The sequence below is a fragment of the Propithecus coquereli genome, unplaced genomic scaffold (genome assembly GCF_000956105.1).
Source record: "Propithecus coquereli isolate 6110/MARCELLA unplaced genomic scaffold, Pcoq_1.0 Scaffold698, whole genome shotgun sequence".
Lineage (NCBI taxonomy): Eukaryota > Metazoa > Chordata > Mammalia > Primates > Indriidae > Propithecus > Propithecus coquereli.
Window position 1 is genome coordinate 208,796 of NW_012153040.1, and position 18,597 is coordinate 227,392.

Genomic DNA, 18,597 nt, shown 5'->3' on the forward strand with positions numbered 1-18,597 from the left:
CTGGCTAATTTTTCTGTTTTTAGTAGAGACGGGGTCTTGCTCTTGCTCAAGATGGTCTCAAACTCCTGAGCTCAAGTGATGCCCCTGCCTTGGTCTCCCAGAGTGCTAGGATTACAGGTGTGAGCCACCGTTTCCGGCCTGTTGTATTATATTGATTGATTTTCGTACGCCAAACCAACTGTGCATTCCTGGGGTAAACCCCAGTTGATCACGGCGTACAATGCTTTGAATATGTTGCTGGATTTTGTCTGCTAGTATTTGTCGAGTTTTTGTCTCTATAATCATAAGGAATATTGGTCTATAGTTTTCTTCTCTTGTGATGTCTTTGTCTGGTTTTGGTATTAGGGCGGTATTACCCTCCTAGAATGGGTTGGAAATGTTCCCTCTTCTTCTATTTTTTGGAACAGTTTGTGAAGGTTTGGTGTTAATTCTTGCCTGGAGACATTTAAGGGTAGATGTTAAGTTGGATATAAGGATCCAGAACTCAAGAGAGAGGCTGGAGCTGGAGACCCAGATTTGGGGGCAAGAGGGCAGAGGGCAGGCCCAGCTAAGAAGGCAGCCTGGTGGAGGAGGTCTCCAGCCAGGTGGCTGAGATCGTTTGGGGAAATTGGGAGAAGAGAGGGCCAGGACAGAACTGTGAGAAACACCAACACCACTGGCCGTGCAGAGAGAGAGGGCTCTACAGGAGCCCAGGAGCCCAGGGCCTTGGCAGCAGGGAGGGTGACCATGGCTGAAGCCTGGGGTAGAGGTGAGGCTAGCCTGCTCTGTGCTGAGGCAGGACTGGGACATGAGGAAGTGGAGCCGCTTGAGCACCTCTTTTCCTGAAGGAGAAAAGGTTTCCTCTCAAGAGGCCTTTTTGAGGATGGGATTGAACTTGAAACCCCAGCTGGGCCCAGCAGCCAGTCCCTTCCGGAACAAGAGGGCCTAGCTGGGCCAAGCCCTTCATTCCAGGGATACGAACTTCTGTTTCTGGGGCTTACAGAGAGGACAGGAAGAAGAGGCTCACTTTGGGATTCTAGTTTTGGTGATGACATTTGTTCTGGGAGGAGCGGACATCCCACAGGAAACATGAACGTTGGGTGGTGATGTGAACGAGGGGAACCCCGTTTGAGACAGGGAGGCTCAGAAAGCCCCTGGGGAAAGATTAAGGCCCCAGCTCAGCCCCAGACAGAAGGGCCCAGCCTCCAAGCTAAGCTCTGGAGGCTCTTGTAGCTCCTCCAACAGAGGCCAGAACGCTCCTCCCCCAAAACTGGGGAACTTGCCAGGCCAGGCAGGGATAGTTGGAGGGAGATTGAGGGGCTCTCCAGGTCACTCCCCAACCTCATCCCCATGCCCAGGCCCCCTGCAGCCTGGCTGCTCCCAGCCCGTCCTCTCGGCCCAGCTCTGTCTCCTTCCCCAAGCTCTCCAGGCCCCTTAGCCAGCTTCCCTGCAGGGGACAAGTGGCAGTGGAGGCACAGGTGGAAAGCTCCCCAGGGGGCTGCCCCATGTCCCGGCAGGCCCGAGGGGAGAGGCTTCAGGGCAGCCCCCCAGTGTGTTCAGCCAACTACCTTGCTCTGGAGAGGAACGCAGCTGTCTGAGGGAAGATCTTCAGGAGGCCACCAGAACTTATCCCCGTCCGGAGCACTTGTCCCTGAGGGAGCCCCTCACCTTCCTTCCTCACCCGGGCTGAGAGGGCTGTGCCCAGCCACACCCCAAGGGCCTGGTCACTCAAGTGTCCAAAGCTTGGGTGGTGCCTGGCCCAGCTGTGTCCCTTCCTTCCCCCAACCGAAGTCCCTGCCCCCAGCCTTGTCCCCGGAGGGCTCAGCCCTGCTCTCTACCTTCTGAGGCGGACTCTTGGCCCCAGCAGAGAGCGGAGCTTGGAGGCCACCTCCCACCCGTCTCCAGCCCTAGATTTAGCCTGTGGCATCCAGGACCCAGTCCTTCTGGGCCTGGCATTTCCAGTTTGGCAAGAGAAAGAGCGAGGACCTGACCGTGCTCCAGGAACATAAAGTGCCATTCGACTCAAGATAAAGAGATTCAGCCTTTTATTCAGGATGGAGGTGGCTTAGCAGGCCTGCCCCGCCAGCGGCTCAGGGTTTCCCCTCAATGACTCTGATGGCAATCTGGGCCACCCGCCGCATGGTGGCCTCGCTGGCTTCCTTCTCGAGGGCACGGAAGGTGTGCACGTGGGACTGCAGGGCTCTGCGGCCCTCGGGGGCCTCGGCCAGCATGGTCAGGGCCTTGGTGGCATTCAGGCGCACCTTGTTCGTGGGCGAGCACAGCAGGTCCAGGAGCGGGCTGATGGCTTCTGCTTCCAGGGCCGCATACTTCCCTGCAGGCCACCAGCACAGGGCGTCCCCAACAGCCCGAGGGGGCCTCTTCCCACCTCTCTCACCCCACCCTTCCGCCTCTGCCTTCGCTGTCTCAAGGGGAGGCGCCACCCTGGCCCCCTGTCCTCCCCACCCACCCCCACAACCCTTTGCTGAGTCCAGCCTAGGCCAAGTCCCCTCATCTCCTGCCTTTCCAGCCCCCAGCTGGCTTCTCCCCATTCGCCCTTATTCCTGTTTCGAAACCCAGTCCTCGCAGGCAACACCAACGGTCTTTTCAAATTGTAAATCCAACAGTTCGTTTATGTGGTAATTCTTGAGCACCTACTCTGCACCAGGCGCCCACACGCACACACGCTGCCCCTTCCCACCGTCCTCACCGGCCCCACCCTCCTGCAGTGCTCATCAAACTCAGCCTCAGCCCTGCCCTGTTGACTCCCGCTGTCCTTGGGGTCGATCCCACGCCCCTCCCAGAGGAGGCGCAGCCCCTGTCCTGTGCCCTGCCAGGCTGTGCCCCTCCTCCACCTCACTCATCACTCTGCCTCTCCCAAAGCTGAGCCCCCAGGTCCCCACAGTCCAGCACAAGGCCTGGCACGTGGCAGGGCTCAGGGACCTTGGCTGGAGTGCCAGCTCAGGAGGAAGTGGCCTCACATCCCTGGGTGCCAGTGTCCTGTGTCTCTGGCCCTTGCCAGGCCCCCAGCGAGCCCCCCGCCCTCCAGCTGCTCTGGCAGGAAGCCGGGGCCGAGGAGAACACTGGGCCGCAGCTGCCCCGAGGCAAACATGCAGGGGGAGCCCCTGCCGCACACAGTGAGCTCCCTGACTGCACAACCAAAAGGGGGGCTGTGGACTCTGAGAAGACCCCAGCCTGTCCCCTCCTTGTGCCTCAAACTCCACCGCTAGGGTCTGGTGGGAGTGGCCGGGAGGACCTGTCTTTGGGAGGCTCCTTGCAGCACACTGATTGCAAATCTGAGCCCAGACGGTCCTCCATGGACTGCAAAGGAAGCACAGGGCACAGGCTGGGGGTGCATGTGGGCCAGTGGGGAGGTCAGACAGCTTTTCCGAGGCCCCGGAGTGGCACGCCCCAGCCTGCCAGGTGTGGAAACTAGGGTTGGGTGACTTCAAGGGGAAGCCTAACTGGCTGAGAGTTTTGAGGTGGGGGGCTTGGTCAGGGGGACTTGCCCCCTTGCCCAGTTTGGGAAAGTCATTATGATCAACAAACACCATGGAGTCAAGAGCTCTAGGGCTTGCTTAGAGCTCAGGATAACAGAGTCATAGATGGCAAGCTAATGGATCCCAGAATCACTGCTCAGCAGGGGCCTGAGTGGGAGGAGGGAATTCCAGGCCCAGGGAAGAGCCTGGTGCCAAGGCCCTGAGGTCCTAATGCGAGTGACTGGCCCACTGTGCCCAGGAAGAAGAGGGAGGGCTGAGCCTCAGAACAACCCTTGAAAGGACTTGGTGACAAGCCAGGAGGAGGATTTTGGCAGAGCATGGGGACCCAGGGGGCAATACCCAGCCCCTGAGCACCCGAAGGGTGAGGTTTTGAAAGCTCGCCGAGGCTGCCGGCACGATCCTTGCCCCCGCCTCACCTTCCGTGGTCACGGTGGCAAACATCAGGGCCCCGGCGGCGTTGGCCTGCACCTCGTCCACGTCGTCTTTCAGCAGCTGCACCAGGATGGGGATGACGCCGTACTGCCACACCTGTTTCTTGCCCTGCCAGGGGATGCTGGAGCAGAGAAGGGACAGCTGGGACCTCTGCTTGGGAGTAGGAGGGGGCAAGGCCCAGGAATGCCCCAGGGGGACACAAAAGGAAAGGCTCGTGTTGGGACTACTCCTGGTGGTCCGAGATGGCCAGGGAGCCGAGGAGCTCTGGTGTGAGCTCCGGGGGTGCCAGAGCCCCACCCTAAGCCATCATGAGGAAAAGAAATGAGACACGTTCTCCCTGGTCCCAAAATGAGGAAGAGCAGGACCCAAGGGTGCAAGACACAGGGAGACCTGTGTGACTCCACCCAAGAGTCAGAGGGCTAGGCTGCCCCAAACCGCAGCAGGCTGCCGGTGCTGGGCAACTCAGGTGGAGGCTTAGACAAGATGACTTTGGGTCGCTTCTCATTCTGACCCTGTACGAAGCTGTGGACACACAGGTGGTGGACTCCCCAAGAGTTTCCCAACTTAGGAGGGCCAACATTGTCCCCCAAAAGAGAAGGGCTCCCTGGGCCAGGAAACACTGTCCATGGGCCCCATGGGAAAGTCACAGGGCAGGAAAGACCCCTGTGTCACTTACTTTGTTTTATTTTTTAGAGATGGGGTCTTGCTCTGTTGCCCAGGCTGGAGTGCAGTGGTGCAATCCTAACTCAGTGTAGCCTCGAACTCCTGGGCTCAAGTGATCCTCCTGCCTCAGCCTCCCGAGTCACTGGGACTGCATTCCTGCACCACACGCCCAGCTCTACCCAGCTGAATCAACCTTTCCCAAACATAGCCATCCAGAGAACCCACGTTTTTCTAGAACTCTTAGTAACACCTGAAAGACACAGGTGCTCCATAGGAATACAGTTTGGGAAACGGGGTTGGCCAGCCACTAACTGGGACATTGAGGCTGTTGAGCTTTCAGGGCTGTAGGCTTGAAGGATGCAGAGTCCTAGGCGCCCCCTGCAGGAATTCCTGCAGCAAGTAGTAGGCCAAAGCCACCCACTGAGAACCTTTGGTCTACAGCAGCAAACAGAGCAAAGCTTGTTCTCCGGAGGTCACCTTGGGGGTGACATACAAAATAGTAAGGACGGTTGATCAGTACAGGGCAGGAGGGAGGGGGAAGGCCGCAATTTTCTCTCCTGGAAAGCCTCTGTCCTGGTCCCACTGGAAAGAGACCTCTGAGCAAACCTGACGGGTGATGGGGCTGGCCGGGGCCCAGAAATCTGCATTTAACGGGCCTCCCAGGGGCTGCACTTGCAGAAATACTGGCCAGGCCTCCAGTGAGAATCCCGGATGGAAGGGAGCCAGGACCTAGGGCCCTCACTAAAAGGACACAGCTAAGGTGGGGACTCTGGGGTTGGTGACCAGCTCGTGCTTGGGACAAGGGGCCGATGTGGGAACACACACCACCCCTCTCCCCAGCCCTGCAGCTTGTGCTGCCTCAGTTTCCAGGCCAGGATATAGACTGTGCTCCAACGTGACCTTGGGCAAGTGACAAGACACGCTGCCTCAGTTTCCTCACCTATAAAGAGAGACATCGCCTTTGTTGGGGGTTGTCTAAATGGGATGTTTGCAGACAACACCTGGCACATAGGAAGCACTTAAGTGACCAGCGGGCACCACTGTCACTACCAGTGTTCTTCTGCGCTTGCCTTCCCCGTGGAGGCGGGTGCCCAGCCACCTGGTTTCGTCCAGGCTAGGGGGTTTCCCGGGATCCAAGACACTGTCAGGCCAGTGGGGTCGGGCCCAGGCCAGGCCTTACCTGACGGCCATGAGCGTGCAGGCAGCCTTGGCCCGGATGCTGTGGCTGCCACTGAGGAGCTGCTGCTTTAGAAAGGGCACCACGCGGCTGCCCAGGGCCTCCGTGGCATCCACGCGCAGGCAGGAGGCCAGCGTGTCCAGAATGAGCTCCTGGATGGCCCCCTGCTCCTTCTGCAGCTTCCACACCAGCGAGGGGATCAGGCCGCTGTTGAGGATGCCTTGGGCCCCTGTGGGACAGGAAAGGCACCGAGGGTGGGCCGGCCACCCGCACCCTGCTGGTTGGCCTGCAGAGCTGGGCCTAGGAGAGCCCACAGCTCAACTCCCCGGGGTCCCAAGCACAGGAGGGGAGCCTCCTCTCTTCCCTCCCCGCCCCAGAGCAGTGGAGCCAGTGGAGCCCCACCCCAACCTGAAATGTCTCAAAGCTGCTGGAGCCCCCAGATTGGCCTGGCCGGCCCTTGAGAAGAACTTGGAATCGTCTGAGACAGAAGACCTAGAGTGTACCAGTGTCTTATATGCCAAAAAGGGCCGTGGCCCCAACTAAAGGTGACAGGAGCCGATAGGGTCTAGCCCAGGGGTCTACCTGGAAGGGACCGGATACCCCATGGGAAGGGGGGCTCCCCTCGCACAGCTGGGGTGCAGGTGCTAGGAGAGGCACAGTGAAGTCAGCCTCCCACATAGAGGTCCCAGTCACCCCTCCAGCTGCTCCTCCCTCCTGGGATTGTCCAGAGAACCCAGAACCCCGTCATGGGCAGCATCCCAAGGGGCCCAGATGTTGCCCCGAGTCACCAAGATGAGCACAGAGAATGTGCCAGAGCTCCAGGGAGGGCAGCCCCTCCCCACACACAGCCCCTCACTACTGCCCTGCAGCCCAGCCACCCACTGCAAAGCCATCCATAGCCCCCCAGGGAGGCGGCCACCAGCAAACACCTCTCTCTTCTGCCATCCGCAGCTAAACCCTCTAATTTACTCTAGAGAGACAAATAAACAGGTTAATTAGGCTAAAGGTCTCTGAGTGCCAATTAGCACCAGGGACTTCCTCTTTGAAGACATCACCCCGGCCTTCCTCCCTCACTCCCTGAGGACATCAAATGGCAGGTGCCCGGGGTGAGGGGTGGAGAGGCAGGGCAGGGTGTTCAGTGGCTCCTACCTTGCCCTCGACCAAGTCCCCTGATGTCCAGCAGCTCCCAGTGTCCCGACCGGCCCCTCCCTGGGGTGCCAGGGTGCAGCACCTAGCTCTGCCCCATTTGTTCTCAGGGCACTCATGACACAGGAAAAGCAGTTTCCTGTTGCTTGGGGTGTGTTGGGCTTTTTAAGATTTAATACACACAGACTTCAAAAAAAGCCTAGTTTGACTCCTAGGTGTATCCTGTCCCAGCTCTATGGCTGGTTTCCTCATCACTGAGGCCAGCCTACCTCGCGCGGGGTTGTACACCACCCGCGGGGTTGTGGGTGGGAGCTTCCTGTGCTACAGATTTTCACATCCATGTAAGGGACTGTCACTGTGTGCCCAGAACATCTGGGCAGGGTGGCAGGAGGTGCCTGTGTCCCACCAACACTGAGCCCCAGCTGCCAACAAGGGCTTGCTGGGGTGCGGGGTGAGGAGCAGGACATATCCCAAGCCCTGTAGAGCCTGTCAGTGGTCCCCTGGCTGCCTCTCTTGGGGGCCTGCTCCTTTCTGCCCCTCCACCCTCCCCTTTGGCGGGGCCACTGCCAGGCCACACACCTGGCCTCCTGCTCCCACTGTGCTCCCGCCTCAGGTACAGCCATGACCGGCACAGCTCATGGTGGGGAGGTGACAATTTGACCTTGCAAGAAAGATTTTTGCTGGCCGATGGGGGTACAAGGTTCTGGGCTGGGGACCACCTGAGCAAAGGCCTGGGCGTGAGGAAGTTGTGAATCATCAAATTGGGGCCTCACTGTGGCCTCATTTGCACCTGGATTTGAGCTTTCTGGGAAATCTCAGGGACAAGTGTCTCTGCTGGGACTACGGGGAGCTGCTTCCCAAGTTGGGATGGGCACAGGCCGGGGGAACGATAGAGGGAGCAAGTTGAGGTCAGAAAAGTCGGAATATCAGAGGTGGTTACCTCTGCTGTCCCCCTTCTCCCTTGGTGAGGAAACCGGGGCCCAGAGAGGTCACTCAAATGCCCAAGGTCGCACAGCAGATGGGGGCCAAGCCAGGCAGGGTTCTCAGCTCCTCTGGTTTTGTTTCTTAGGCATTTGGCCCTCTACTCCTAGAAATGCTCAGTGCTGGGACCCGGTTTGTTTTGAGACAGAGGGAGAAGATTAAAAATAATCGTGCCGGGTGTGCCTTTCTGCTCGTTCACTTTGCTTCTTTTCAGCTAAAAGAAGAGTCTCAGGCCTGGCTATTTATAACTAACCCAGATCTGCGATGGCTTGTTCAAGTGGGGGTGGGGCACATGGACCCCAAGGGAACAAGCTAGAGAAACCCGCCCAGCTGGGCAGGAGCCTGAGAGGCAGTGAGGGCTGGGGTGCAGGACAGGTGGGTGCAGAAAAGAGCCAGCCAGGCTGGGGTGGCACCTGAGCAGGCCAGGCCCTGGGCCGCGGGAGGTTCAGACACAAGTGAGACACCCACACATCCCCCTGAGCAAGTGGGAAGACCAGTGGAAGAGTCAGCTAGGGACAGGTCGTTTCAGAACAGGTTGGCATGTGCGTGTGTAGACAAGAATTCCAGGGTCCTGGGGCTCCGGAAATGCAGGACAGGAGGCCTGGGGAGGCGGCCCTCATGGAGTGGAGGAGTCCAGACCGGTAGAGGGTCCAAGGTGTGTGTTTGGGGGAACCCCTGATCTGGCCTAGCAGGTATGTAGGGGCCAGGATGGGTCAGTAGTTGATGACCCAGAAGGAGCCACTGGGATTGAGGGGTCATGACACCCACGGCTGGAGCCACCTTCCATTGAGGTTTGATCAGTTTCTGGGGGACACCACCTCCAGGGGCCACTCCTCAGTCAGCTGTCCCTGCTGAGTTGGGGAGGTGCCAGATAGGCTCAGTCATCAGGGCTCCTTCCTCTGGCTGCTGCGGAGCCCCAGCTGCCGTCTCTCTGTCCATGAGGACTTAGGACAGAGCACCGGCCCCCGGGTTCTGCTCCCAGTCACACCGCCTCCTGCCCTGGGGACTGTGTGTCTGCGTTTGGCTCCCTGGGCCCACCGTGCCTCAGGTGACCCACCTGTCCAGCTTGAGCCTTGTGCAGCCTCAGTCCCTAGACTCCTGGCACACTGATGCCCACCGTGCCTGCCTCCCCCTGGGGATGCTTCTCTGTCCTCACCTCGCTCAGCCTCAAAGCAGCCATGACACCGCTGATCAACTGCATCTTCCCTCCTGAGATGCTCTCTTCCCTCCACTCTGCTTCCCGACACCTCCCCAGCTTCCTCCACTTTGTTGGCGAGTGCCATCCCTTCCTCCAGCAGCTCCTCTCATGGGCACCCTCATCACGCCCGGCCACTGTCTCCTGACACGCTGAGTCTCCCCGTGGCCCCACGCCCACAGCAGGCCCTATTCTGGACTTGGCCTCATGCACCGACTCTCTGCTCTTTCTCACTGTCTCTGGACTGACTAGTTGATATTTTTGTTATTTGATTATACCCAGTAGGACAACTCACATTGTCTGTGGGACCACGCCTACTGCAAATAAACATGGGGGAAGAAAGGCTTCATCGTAAAAGGCTCATCTTAAAATTCTGGTTCTTAGTGGTTCTTAGGCCAACATCCCCCATTCTACTGTTCCCGGTACCCTTGCAGCTCGCTGGCCCCCGCCACGCTGGTCTTCCCAGGGTTCACCAAGCCTCGTGCTCCTTGATGCCCAGCGCGATCCCCACCCTAGAACGCAGTTCTCTCCCACCCCACGTCACTGGCCACCTCCACTCCTGCTGTGGCCTCATCTCTTCCTTCAGGAAGCTGGCCCAGTGGCCAGTGCTCCCCTGCCACATGCCCCCAGAGCACGTTGGGTCTCCTCCAGTAGTGTCACATGACTGTAATGGCCAATTATTGCCCTGCTTTCTGCCCCTGTCCTGTAACCCGCAGGGTATGCCAGATCACGGAGCTGAGCTGCAACCGCCACACCACTGACCTCTGCCAATAGTCAGTCCCAGTGCTTCTGCTTAATGAACAGGGTCACCCACGTGATTTGACCACGAAGGCGTAAAGTGGTAAGGAAGATGTTAGCTGGGAGGCATCGGCATTTTACCAGGGATGCTCTAGGATGCGATAGGCACAGACAGGCTTTGAAACTGAAAGCAGAATGTCGCAGCCTGCCCTGCGGTACATTTAGCTGAGGGTCTGATGCTTGTTGCTGTGAGATTCCCAAAGGCACCAACAGGGGCCTGGCCTTAAGTGAACTGGCTCCTCCCGCTTCTCTGGGCCGGAGGCCAGCTCCTGGACCCTTCTTCACCCTCCCTTCCCTTCCCAAGGAACCTTTCCTGGGCCAGGACTGCCAGGAACCCAAAGAGCCTCTACATGCTGGGGGCAGAGAGCAGATGACTAATGCCCCTCCCATCGCTGCACAAACCTCACCGTTGTAAATTTGTAGGGTTTGCACATCCTTTCACACGTTCTAGCGTTCTGTTGCGACAATCCAGGAGGCAGGTGCCACTAGCCCCACTTTGCAAACGGAAAGACTGGGAGAGGTCAGCCGGTTGCCCAAGGACGCAGAGCCCAGAAGGGGCCCAGCTGGGTTGCACCTTCGGTGGGGAGGTGAGCGGGGACAAGCTGAGGTGGAGGCGCCTGGGCCATTGCTGCTCTCAGGCCGGGTCCGCCAGGCTTGCCAGACGCGGGCCCACTGGGCTGGCGTCCGGGCCTCGGCGCAGCGTAGCCCCAGGGATGCCAGCGCGGGTAGCGCGTGCGGGACTGCGGCGCAGACAGGAGCTGCGGCCCCGCCCCCGTCCGTTCCCATTGGACCGCTGGCGCATCCGTCAGCCGCCTGCTCCCAATGGGCAGCAAGCCGGCGCTCGTGGTGGGGCGGAGGCGCCTGGCGCGTGGTGCCCAGCGGGCGCGCGGCACCCCCGTCCGCGGTTGGCCTAGCAACGCGCTGCGCTCCCGGCTCCGCCCCCTGCCGGCGGCCGCTAGGCGCGGGGCGGGCGGACCCGCGGGCGGGCGGCGGGCGGCGCGGGAGGGCGGGTGGAGCGAGCCAGGCCGGCCGGAGCGTGTGCGCCGCCCGCGGTCCGGTCACGTCCCCGCGCGGGGGCTGCCGCCCGCGTCGTGCGGAACGAGGGCGCCGCGGCCCCGCTCTCGCCTCGCCGCCCCGCCCCGCCCGGAGCAGCTCGGCGGTCGCCCGGCGCTGCGGACCGGAGGTGAGTGAGCGGACCCGTGGCCCGGGCGCGCGCGGCTGCGCCTGGGGGGTCGGGGGCGCGGCCGGGCGTCCGCCCCACCCTCACCTGGGACCCCTCCCGGGCCTTTGTACCGGGGGCCTCCGGGCGGGGGGGCGCAGCGGCGCGGCGTCAGGGATGCCCGGCCAGGGCGGGGTCGGCGAGGGTGCGGATGCCTGCGAGGGGCAGGGTTGGCCTCCTACGGGCCAGGGCTGCTGAGGGAGGCGCCGCCGGGCCGAGGAGCACGCGGGAGGGGCGGCTGCGGGCCCGGGAGGGTGTGCAGGGGGTGCGGGGATGTCGCGCGGGGCCGCCGGGCGCCCCCGAGCAGTGGCTGGTGCGGAGCCCAGGCCGGGCCAGGCGACCTGAGGAGCGGCGCTGAGGCGAGGTCTCCCTCTGGGAACCGGGGGGCGGCAGGGACCCCCCCCGGGCGGCCGGACCCCCGACGCGTTGCCTCGGCGGAGACGGAGGGGAGGGCCCTGGAGGCCTGGGCCCGGCGACCGACAGCTCGCAGTTCTCAGTCATTGCTCTTGTAGCGAGCAGGTTCCTTGGAAGCATTTAGAGCAAAAAGATGAGTATCGACCCGCTGCGATTGTAATGCGTTCCCGGCTCAATATTTTTTTCCTTAAAAGGAGGTGGGGGTGTTTGGGGGAGGGGTGTGAGGGCCTCGAGGCTGGGCTCGGTATCCTGCGGCGATCCAAGAGGACTCTGCATTTAGGGCGGTGCTGAGCCTTTCTGGGAGATGATGGCAGGAGTTGGCCTAGGCCGAGAATTCGGGCTCCTGTTTCTGAGAGAAGAGGATGGAAAGGCGGTGCCAGGCGAGACAGGGTTCCCTGGAGTCGGCGGCTCAGGGTGGAGGGACTGCTTGTTAGACAAGGTCTGTCTGGCTTAGGGAGGCAACTGAGCCCCTGCCTGGCTCCTTTCGGCCCAAGTGATTTCCCTGCCCTAGGGATCGAGCTGTCTGGAGAAGGTTCCTTGGCCAAATTCAATTAAGCAAATATTTACTGAGCACTTGTTCCCCCGGGGCCTGGCGCTTGGGTGGACAGGGTGGGAGTGGACTGGGCCTGCCCTCCCAAGACTGACTCACCACGGCCCAGACAGCCCAGCATGAGTGTGGGTGCAGGGGTCTCCGGGAGAGGTGCTGGGACTGGGGGTCAGACAACGTGGGCAACGTGACATTTGAACTGGGGCTTGAAGGACATGGGCACAGTTAGGGTGGCACTGCGGGCAGAGGGGAGAGAGTGGATGGAGGCACAGAGGGCCACTTGTGTCTGGGGTGAGCACTGGCTGTGCTTGGGCAGGAACAGGAGCCCTGGCAGGAAGGCGGGTGGGACCACACAGGGCCAAGGGACCTGGGGAGTGGAACAGCCCCACTGCCTGCTAGCCGAGGCTGTGGGAGACTGTAGCCTCTTCATCTGTAAAAGGTTACAGTTCTGTGACCCTATGAGCTGGGGTGAGCCCGGGGAAGAGCATTAATGACCAGGGAAGGCTCCTTGCAGCTTGGGGCTGCACTTCCAGGCCCCTTATCCCTTGGGCAGAGTCAGGGCACTGGGTAGCTATCCCCCCACCACACACACCGGCCTCCTTCTTAGCTGGAGGGCAGCTGCCTGTTTTGGGAATGATGCTTAGCTGGTGACTTTGCCTCTGGGTGTGGACATTTGAGAGCAGTAACCTAGGCAGCCTGGGAGCATCCATCAGGGGCCAGGTGGGTGCAGAGTGCCTGGCCGAGCTTGGGTGAAGTGGTGTGCCTCGAGCATGCCTTATTTCCAGAGACGATGAGATGCTGGCATTTGGCTTAAAACTCTTCCTGTGTGTTCCTCTAACGGACGTTGAGTTTCTGAGACAGGAGGTGAATAAGACAGTTCCTTCCCCTTGGAAGGCCGGTGTCACCTTCTGCCCTAGATCTGCTCGCTGGTTCCTGGGGATGTTTTTGCTCTCCCCTGAAGAGGCTGTTGCTGTCTTTGTAGTGTGCCCACCCCCAAACACACAGACTGGGCTGCACCTGAGGCTCAGGTTGTGCAGCGAGAACAGCACCAGGGGCTGTGCGTTCTGCGCTGAACAGGACTAGCTGCCTTATTCTGTGCCTCTCGCCTGGCCTGTTCCAGGGTCCTGCCATGGGCTCTGGGTTTGGGACACAGAATGGATTCTTCCCTCTGTTCCCAACCTCTAGCCCTGTCTCCTGGAGTCTAAGGAGAAGTGCCTCAGTCTGGACCTCAGGAGCTAAAGCGATTCTGGGAACTTCCAGGTAACTCCACAAGTTGGCAAGCCTGCCCAGGGCCCCTGCAGAGAAGCCGGTGGGGCCGAGGGCCTCCCCTCAGAAGGAATGCTGATTGCAGTTGTCGAGTGTGTGAATGCATGTGTGCCACTTCCTCCCCTGGAGGTGAGGATAAGGCAGCCCTGTGCTGTTCCATGCTAGTTGCAGAAGATCTGAGATGCTGTGCGGTGGTGAAGGCGCTTTGCTGCTGCTGACCACGGCCAGCTGCCGGGAACCCTGGAGGAGCAGATTAGCATGCTGCTCTCCTGAAGCCCCCAAGAAGGAAACTTGGGGTAGCCGAGCCTCCAGGGATGCCTGCAAGCACGAAAGCGCAGAGAGACATGGACAGAAGCCTTAGCACAGACAGCAAGGGTCAGCCCCAGGCAGAAACCCAGAGCAGGGCCCAGGCGCAGCTTGTGCACACCGGGCAGGGGCATGGGAGCTCCCAGCCTCTCATGTACCCGGCTGGTGAGGCGAGGACTCTGGTCTAGGCAGCAGAAGACCTGGGGTCAGGCCCTGGCCCTGCAGCCCCTGGTCCAGGCCCATCCTCCCTGAGCCTCTTTGTCCTCACCTGTACACAGTGCCAAGAATGTCCCGCCGGTCCTTGCACCACCCTTGCCACAAGTTGGGCCCATTTCTTGAGTCCAGGCTGGCAGGGGAGGCACATCCTGGGCATCAACTGGTAGGGACTGACTTACAGGAACCGTCCTACGGATCCTGGAGCGTGTGAGAGGAGATGTCAGCCCTCAGGTGGAGCCTGAGGAGCGGAACCTCACACAACCCGTCCATTCGTTTGTTCAACTGACATTTACCAGTGCTGTCAGCCTGCCAGGCGCTACACTCAGCACAGGGGCACAGCGGGGACGTGGTGTCTGCTCATGGTGCTCACATCAGATGGGCAGGGGCTGACAGTCATGTGTATGACCCAGTGCTGTGCCATGGAGAAAACCAAAGCAGACAGTGGGGATACCTGGGAGGGGTGTTGGCACAGTGCCATGGAGAAGCAATGGGCGAGTGGCACAGCTGGCTGGGGCGTGATGGAAGGTGCAGGGGCGCTGAGCAGACACTGCCTGGCTTCTGCAGGCCCCCCAGTAGGCTAGTGGCTGGAGCCCAGTGTAGGGGCGTGGGTGGGATCTTGGTGCTAGGTCCAGCAGGGCTCTGCAGGCCCTGGTGAAGTGGGAAGGCCTTGACAGATTTGGAGCAAAGGAGAGACTTTAGCTAATTTGCACTTTCTTAAAAGATCTCTCTGCTGATGTGGGAGAATAGGCTGGGGTAGGGGCAAGACCCAGGGTCCGTCAAGGGCTGTTGCAACATTCCAGGGGCAGAGGCTGCCAGTGATAGGTGCATTGGAGTCCATGAGAAGTGGTTGGATGGGAGATTTATTTTAAAGAATAGCAGGTCAGATCTGCAATGGATAGAGGCAAGGACAGCTGCAGATTTTTGGTCTGAGCCAATGGAAAGACAGAGCTGGCATAGGCCAGGAAGAAAGAGGCGGAAAGCCCCATTCACGAGAGTCAGGGAGTTGGGAGTTGAGTCGTTGGGAGTTGAGTCTGAGGCCCTGGGAGCCATCAATCGGTGCTCGTGGTGCTCACTGGGGAGAGCGAGGCTGGAGGTAGCAACTTGGAGTCCTTGGCACTAAGGTGTACAGGAAGCCAGGGACTGGCCAAGGTCACTTGGGCATTGAGGACAGATGGGACCAGAAGAGGCCAGGCTGAGCCTCGGGGCCTCCACTGCTCGGAGCATGTGTAGGGACGGAGCATCCAGAAAAGGAGATTGAGGATTGGCGAGCAAGTGAGATGGGAGTGTGATTGCGATGGCGCCACAGGGCTAGAGCCTGGGGACTGAGCAACATGAGCATGGCGGCCACATGACTTGTGGAGCTGCTTGGTAAAAACCGTGAAGCATTTCAGAACAGTGACAGCAGAACATTAAACCCATGTGGCTGCCCAGGCACGTGGTGACCTTGGAGATGGTGCTGGGGGTGTGGTGGGCCCCGAGGAGAAGGCAGGCCTAGAGGGTGGGCCCACGGCCTGCCTGCTGCCTACTCTCCACTGCGTTTCTTCTCCCTTCTCCGAGTGGGCAGGTGGGTCGTGTTCAACCTGTGGGGCTGCTTTTGGGGACATTCAGACCCAGCCTGTAAGCCTCGCTTGGCCTCTTGCCCCAGAGAGCCCAACGCCACATGCTAAGTGAAGAATTGCCTCCCGCAACTTGTCCTTTCTTCTTCTCAGCTGTGGCTCCTCAGGCAGGAGGCAGTGGGAGGCACATCTCGAGGCTGAAGTCCAGGCTGAGGTCCAGGTGGTCCCATGGTCAGGCCCTGGGAAAGTATGGCTGCAGCTTCACACACAATGGCTTCCTTGAGTTCATCTCTTTTCCAAAAGAACCTGCTACATCACAGAGTTTTGAGTTATTTGCTTCTAAATTAAGGTATAACTCTCTTTTAGAGACGTCCCTGGAGAATCCATCAAAAAGTGCTAAGAAGCGAGACTGTTAAAAGCCACAGTGCAGGGAGGGGCCTTACAAATAGTGTCAAGCCCGGTAGTGTTACTTCAGCAGCCTTCAGCCAGAAACACGAGTCGCCGAGGCTCAGTCAGGCCTCTCGTGGCCCTGTGGGCTGTGGTCAGAGCAAATCTTTCAGGAGACCCCTGCCCCCTTGAGCGGCCTCCCCTGGCCCTGGGATGGAGAGCCACCAGGACAGGGTTCCCTGGGAGGGGCCTGGCCTCAGAGACCAAGGTCCTCCGAACGTGGAGGAGAGTGGCCCTGACGTGCACGTCTCCCCCGGCGCCCAGATGCAGGCATTTGCAAGGAGGGCACGCGGAATCTGTTCTGGGTCACGCAGACAAGTGCCTTCCAGGGGCCGCAGTTCACTTTGTCCTGCTACAACCAGTGCTGCTGAGAAGGGGCCTGTTTACCTTGGTTCTGCGGTTGAGGCGACTGAGCCCTGGAGAGGTGGGTTCTTTCCCCACTGCCTCAGTGGTTCCAGCCAGCCACTGGCTCCGGTTCACCAGGCCCCAGGGAGGGCGTCCAGGAACCTGAGGGCTTGTCTCAGTGATGTGGAGCGGCCCAGCTTCCTCCCTGGCGGCATGGCCCCAGCTGGTCATAGGAAGGGTGATCGCAGAGGGCTGGCTGGGTCTGCTGTGCTGGAGGCCGGCATGGCGGCTGGAGTGAGCTCCTGGGCTCTGGTCCCTGCTCTGGGCAAGGCTGGTGGGCTGCAGCCGACCCTCGGCTTTCCCATCCAGTCGTGCCCTTTATCGCTCTACACCCCTGGGAGAGGCAGCACGGGTAGGGGGGGGACCTGGGTTTGTTTCCTGTAGCCATGTGCCCCTGGACCGGCGCAGCGCGTCACCTCTTTTTTTTTTTTTTTTTTTTTGAGACAGAGTCTTACTCTTTTGCCCCGGCTAGAGTGAGTGCCGTGGCGTCAGCCTAGCTCACAGCAACCTCAAACTCCTGGGCTCGGGCGATCCTCCTGCCTCAGCCTCCCGAGTAGTTGGGACTACAGGCATGCGCCACCATGCCTGGCTATTTTTTTTTCTATATATTTTTAGTTGTCCAATTAATTTCTTTCTATTTTTAGTAGAGACAGGATCTCGCTCTTGCTCAGGCTGGTTTCGAACTCCTGAGCTCAAATGATCCGCCCACCTCGGCCTCCCAGAGAGCTAGGATTACAGTCGTGAGCCACCGCGCCCGGTCAGCGCATCACCTCTTTTTGCCTCAGTTTCCTTTTCTCTAAAACGAGGGGCCGAAATGGGTGGGCTGCAAGGCCCTTCTGCGGTGGCACAGGGGCTCCTTCCCTGCTGGGGTCAGTGAGCTGGCTGCCAAGGTCAGGCTCACGGTGGGGATGGCACGGGAGACTGGGTGGTCACCGCCATCTTCGCACTTCCTTGGTTTCTGCCTGAATCTCTTTCCTTTGGCTACTCAGCTGCTGTCTCCCTGTGTCAGTGTCTCTGGAGGGACCAGCTGGTCCTTGTAGCTGCCATTTCTTCTCACTCACGGTTCTCGGACAGGGCCACATGTGGGAAGAGTTTCCAGAGCCTCTCACTGCGTGTTCACGCGAGGCCTCCAGGCCTCTGTCTAGAACAGCACGCGTGTTCCTGCCACACGGTTCCTGTGACCCTTACGCTGATGTTCCTCCCTTAGCACTCGCCACAGCACTACCTGCTCCCTATTTAATTTACTTACCGTGTTTTTTAACCTTCTCTCTCCTGGACCTGACCGTGAGCTCCACAAGGGCGGAGGCGTTGCTGCGTTCACCACAGAGCACTGGCCCTCGGACGTTGCTGTTGAGGGGAGTGTTGACAAGCAGACAGGCCACGAGGTCCCGTCGAGCCTTTTTCCCAGGCAGGGCTGGGCTGCGTGCTCTCACGCCGCAGAACTGCTGCTCCACCTCGACCCTCTGCTCCTAAGAGCTTGTGCCTTTGGGCCTTAGGTTTGGCCCCAAACACAGACCACCCGCAAGTGGACACCACTAGCTGGGTCCCATCAGGCCTGCCTTTGATTCCTTCTCGAGCCAGAGACAGGTGGACTGTCTGGCTTCCCTCACTGAGTTGGGTGCCTCGGGCTGACACCCGGCCCTCAGGGACATGGCGTGATGAGTGGGGCCTCAGTCAGACATGGGGATTCCCACAGTCGTGACACACACAGGTGTGTCTGTGGGAACTGGCCTAAGAGGGTGAGCCAAAACTCTGGTGGTAGTAAAGGAACATGGAGATGACTGAGTAGCCCTTCCACATGGCCACTGTGCCCAGGATCAGGGAGTGACCTCTCAGGCCAGCAGGGAGGCACAAGGCGGAGTCCTGACCAAGTCTGTAGTGGTGACCCTGGGGAACTCTTTTTGCTCTCTGGGCCTCAGTTTCCTTGCCTTTAAAGCAGAAGCTCTGGGCCGGGTCAAAGGTTTGGACAGTTTTCACGGCTTACCCCAACTCTGGAGTGGCTACCCATATTTCTAAGGCTGAGTCCGGCCCAGAGGGATAACAGTCACAGGTGACTGGCGATGTCTGCAACACGTAGGAGGCAGCGTATAGACGTGCTCCCCAGCGAATGGCCAACCCCACCGTGTCCCCACTCCTGCCCGCCAGCTCCAGCTCATCCCCATCTCTCCTTACACGCCCCTCCTCAGCGACTCCGACCCTGCCCACATCAGGTGAGGACTCACCCCCCCGTGTCCCCACTCCTGCCCGCCAGCTCCAGCTCATCCCCATCTCTCCTTACACGCCCCTCCTCAGCGACTCCGACCCTGCCCCCATCAGGTGAGGACTAACCCCCCCCCCCCCCCCCCCCCCCCCC

General features: G+C 60.0%; 1 protein-coding gene across 1 annotated transcript in view; it reads right to left on the reverse strand.

The window, feature by feature from the left end:
* Positions 1-2,069: 2,069 nt before the first annotated feature.
* The window catches only part of RSPH14 (radial spoke head 14 homolog (Chlamydomonas)), a 69,135-nt gene continuing 52,607 nt past the window's right edge, over positions 2,070-18,597 (reverse strand). Inside the window, exons 4-6 of the mRNA XM_012660988.1 lie at positions 5,752-5,977; positions 3,893-4,029; positions 2,070-2,311 (exon numbers count right to left, since the gene is read on the reverse strand). Of these exons, the coding sequence (XP_012516442.1) occupies positions 2,070-2,311; positions 3,893-4,029; positions 5,752-5,977 (605 nt within the window). The remainder of the gene's footprint in view (positions 2,312-3,892; positions 4,030-5,751; positions 5,978-18,597) is intronic.